Below are 3781 nucleotides of genomic sequence, written 5' to 3'. Positions count from 1 at the left end.
ATGTTTGGAGAGGGTTGGGATTTCTTTTATGTTCCTTCTGAAGGCCTATCGGGAGGAATTCTATTGATATGGAAGCAAGGGATGGCTTCATTTAAAGTGGTGGAAGCATCAACACAGTTTGTGGTAGGTGACCTTGAAGTTCTCAACAAAGGCACTTGGAGAATAGCAACCATTTATGGGAGCAAAGATGTTTACAGAAGAAGGTTTCTATGGGACGGTTTGGATCAACACATGGTCAAAGATGTTCCTATGATTATAGGAGGAGATTTAAATTGTTTTTTGTCTAAGGAGGAAAAGAAAGGAGGGAGGAAGTTTTTATTTAGTCTGGGGACTAAGGAGATGAAGTCTTTTATCTATTGCAATGATTTACATGAAGTTACTTGTGTTGGTCCCAAGTTCACTTGGTGTAACAACAAGAAAGGACCTGAAAGGATCATGGAAAAGCTGGATAGGTGCCTCATTAATTATGCTGCTTTTAACTCTCCTCATAGATTAATGGAAAGGCATTTGGCAAGGATTGCATCAGACCATAATCAGATCTTATTGAATTTGCTGAATTTCAGTTCTCCAGCCAGAAAGTTTATTAGATTTGAAGAGGTTTGGACTTCAATTCCTGCTTCTATAGCAATAGTGAGAGAATCCTGGAGAAGAAAAGCTCAAGGAGATCCTTCTCAAGCTTTAAACTAAAAGATTAAAAGGACCTTAAGGAATCTTCACTACTGGAGTAAAGCTAAGTTTAAAGAGCTCAATCTTTCTAAATAAGAGCTAAAAGCATATATTCTGGTTTTATAGGAGAAGGAAACTGACATTGGGGACCTTTCGAAGGATGAGCAATGGAAACTAAAAGCTAAAATAGAGGAGCTCAATTCAGTTTTAGCCCGGATCAATACTACTTGGAGGCAACGTGCCAAAGTTAAGTGGCTGACGGATGGGGACTCAAACTCTATATTCTTCCAAGCTTTTGCTAGTGCTAGGAGGAATTTAAACTACATCCATAATATCAAAAACGAGCAAGGAGACATGGTTGAGGATCAAAAAAATATTGAGGAAGTGCTATTTCGGTTCTTTAACATCAAATGGGAAGATAGGGAATGTATATTGAATGGATGGCCAGTTCCTATTAAAACCTTGGAAGAAGTTGATAAGAAGTTTCTAAACAGAGGATTTACAATTGAAGAACTTGAGAAGGTCATTAAGGGGCTTGGAGGTAACATAGCACCGGGGCAAGATGGTATGACTTACTCATTTTTTAAATTCTATTGGAACTTCATTAAGGTTGATTTATGGAAAGCCATGGATCACATTTTCATAAGTGTTAAGATGAATGATAGTTGGAAAAACACAAATATTGCATTGATTCCTAAAATCATGAATCCTACATCTCCTTCCAATTACAAGCCCATTAGCTTATGTAACTCAGTTTATAACATAGTGGCTAAAATTCTCCTTAATAGACTCTTGTTTGTAATTCCAAAGTTAATCTCTAAGGAACAAGTGTCTTTCATGAAAGGGGGGTCTCTTTCAGATCACGTTCTAGTAGCCCAAAAAGTTTTTCACAAATTCATGCACTCCAATTCTTCCAATGGGATGGTCTCATTCAAGATTGATATGGAGCAAGCCTATGACTCCATGTGTTGGCCAACATTGAATAATGTTCTAAAGTATTTTGAATTTCCAAATTTCTATGCTAATGTTATTATGGAATGTGTTATTGGACCTAAATTTTTTTCTACCTGTCAATGGAATCTATTCAAAATGGATTGATGCTAAATGTGGCTTTCGCCAAGGATGTCCACTTTCCCCATTTTTGTTTGTGTTGTGAGCTCAATTTCTATCTAATTCATTCTTATAAAGGGGAAATTCTATTGGGATTAGCATTTCTCCAAATAGTCCCAAGGTCTCTCACTTGCTCTATGCCGACGACATCATGGTTTTCTCTGAAGCTAACTTAAAATATGTTAGAGAGGCAAAAGGTATTCTTTTGGACTTCTTTGGATGGATGGGCAAAAAAACAACTTACAAAAATCTGGAGTTCTTTTTGGAAGGTCAGTGAAGAAAGGGAGAAGGAAGAAGATTTGTAAAATAATGAAGTTCAGGGAACTTCATCAATTCACTTATTTTTGGGACAAAGGTGGCATTCACGAGGCTGAAAAGAGCTGATTTTCAGTTCATTATGGACAAAGTATTGAATAAGCCAAGTATATGGGGTGGGAAACTGCTCTCATTAGCCGAAAAATTTACTTTTGTGAATTCAATTTTACTTGCTTTACCTACATTTCATACAACTTTGTCCTTGGTCCATAAACAAATTCTGATTGAAGTTGAAAAGGCATGCAGAAAATTCATTTGGAGAAAAGGTGATGGAAGTAATGGACTCCATTACGCTAAGTGGGACATATTATGTAAACCAAAGAGTTAGAGAGGCCTTGGCATTAACTCTTGTTTGAAGAAAATAGTGCGTTTAAGGGCCAAGCTTACTTGGAGGTATTCTCAAGAGAAAGAGTCCCTTATGCATAAAGTTTTATTCCCCAAATATGGTCCAATTCCATTTGAAGCTTCAGCAAGGAAAATCAGATCAGTATCATGGAGATTAATTTGCAATGGAGGGAAATTTTTGCAGCCATTAGTTAGATGGTGTGTTGGCAATGGTAGTTCTGTCAATGTGTTAAAAGATACATGGATTTTTTATAAGAGTTTGCTATTTTTTCCAACCTTTATCAATCCTATATTGGAAGATGATCAATTGGTGGAGAGATTCATAAGCAATGGAGAATGGAACGTTCAAGAGCTATAGAAATTCTTTGGTAAGGATTTATTCGAGCTAATATCTTCAAGATTCATAGAAAGGAAGAAGGCCAATTGGAGCTCATTCACAAGTTCTCTGGAAAATCCTTAACAGCCTTATTAGATGAAGCAGTTGTACCCATCAATTCTGAGGTAAAACTTTGGAGGTGGATTGAGAATTCCGAACTTATTCCTAGAGTTAATATTTTCTGGTGGAGATTACTAAATGAAGCTATTCCTACAAACCAATTTCTATATTACAGAAGGCTTCAAGGCTTTGACTTATGTCCTAGAGGATGTGAAATAGTGGAAGATAATGAGAATATAATTTATGGATGTAGTAAATTGCTAGAGGTAGTGGAAGTTTTAATCAAGTGGGGGTTCAAAATTTCTAAATTCCATTCATTGGAAGAATTCTTTAAGTGTCTTGATGTTCAAAGCTCTTGGATGAAAAGCCTTTTCTGTAATACCATATATCATTTCTAGAAATCCAGGAATTTGTTTGTTCATAAGAAGAAGATTTTCAGTCCATTGATAATAGCTTCTAATGCAGTCTGCTTTACCGCTGGGTATAGGAATTCTAGTTGTACATTCTCAGGTAATGAGGGTGCTATTTGTTGAATATAGTAATTAGGTTGTTAAGCCTAAGTGAGTGTCCCAAGGCTACCAAGAGCGGGGGGTGAATTGGTAGTTTAAAAAAAGTTAAAATTTAAGACCCCCTTTTTAAAAAATTATTGAACCGAAATAAAATCTCTTTTAATTTTGTAGAAAAAGATTTTTCAACCACAGAGTTTTTAAAACTGAAATAGAAAGTGCGGAAATGTAAAAACAGTAAAGTAAATGACACACAACCAGATTTATAGTGGTTCGGTCTATAATACCAGACTACATCACTCCCAGAAGCACCCTCTGAGTATTGCACTAATACAATAGTGACTCTCCTTTTGCAACCCACAGCAAGGCGGAGAAGCCTTTACAACACACTTTTTTCACACAC

The 3781-nt window shown here is 36.3% G+C and overlaps 1 protein-coding gene across 1 annotated transcript; it reads left to right on the top strand.

The window, feature by feature from the left end:
• On the top strand, nt 1–1231 carry LOC110116376 (the record flags this gene model as incomplete). Its single annotated transcript, XM_020849917.1, has 2 exons — nt 1–597; nt 793–1231. Coding segments are annotated over exons 1-2 (1036 nt in total), but the record flags the coding sequence as incomplete, so codon positions are not given.
• Between the last annotated feature and the right edge of the window lie 2550 nt (nt 1232–3781).

The sequence above is a fragment of the Dendrobium catenatum genome, unplaced genomic scaffold (genome assembly GCF_001605985.2).
Source record: "Dendrobium catenatum unplaced genomic scaffold, ASM160598v2 original_scaffold_164440, whole genome shotgun sequence".
NCBI classification, from domain to species: Eukaryota; Viridiplantae; Streptophyta; class Magnoliopsida; order Asparagales; family Orchidaceae; genus Dendrobium; species Dendrobium catenatum.
This window is presented reverse-complemented; position numbering and strand designations above follow the sequence as displayed.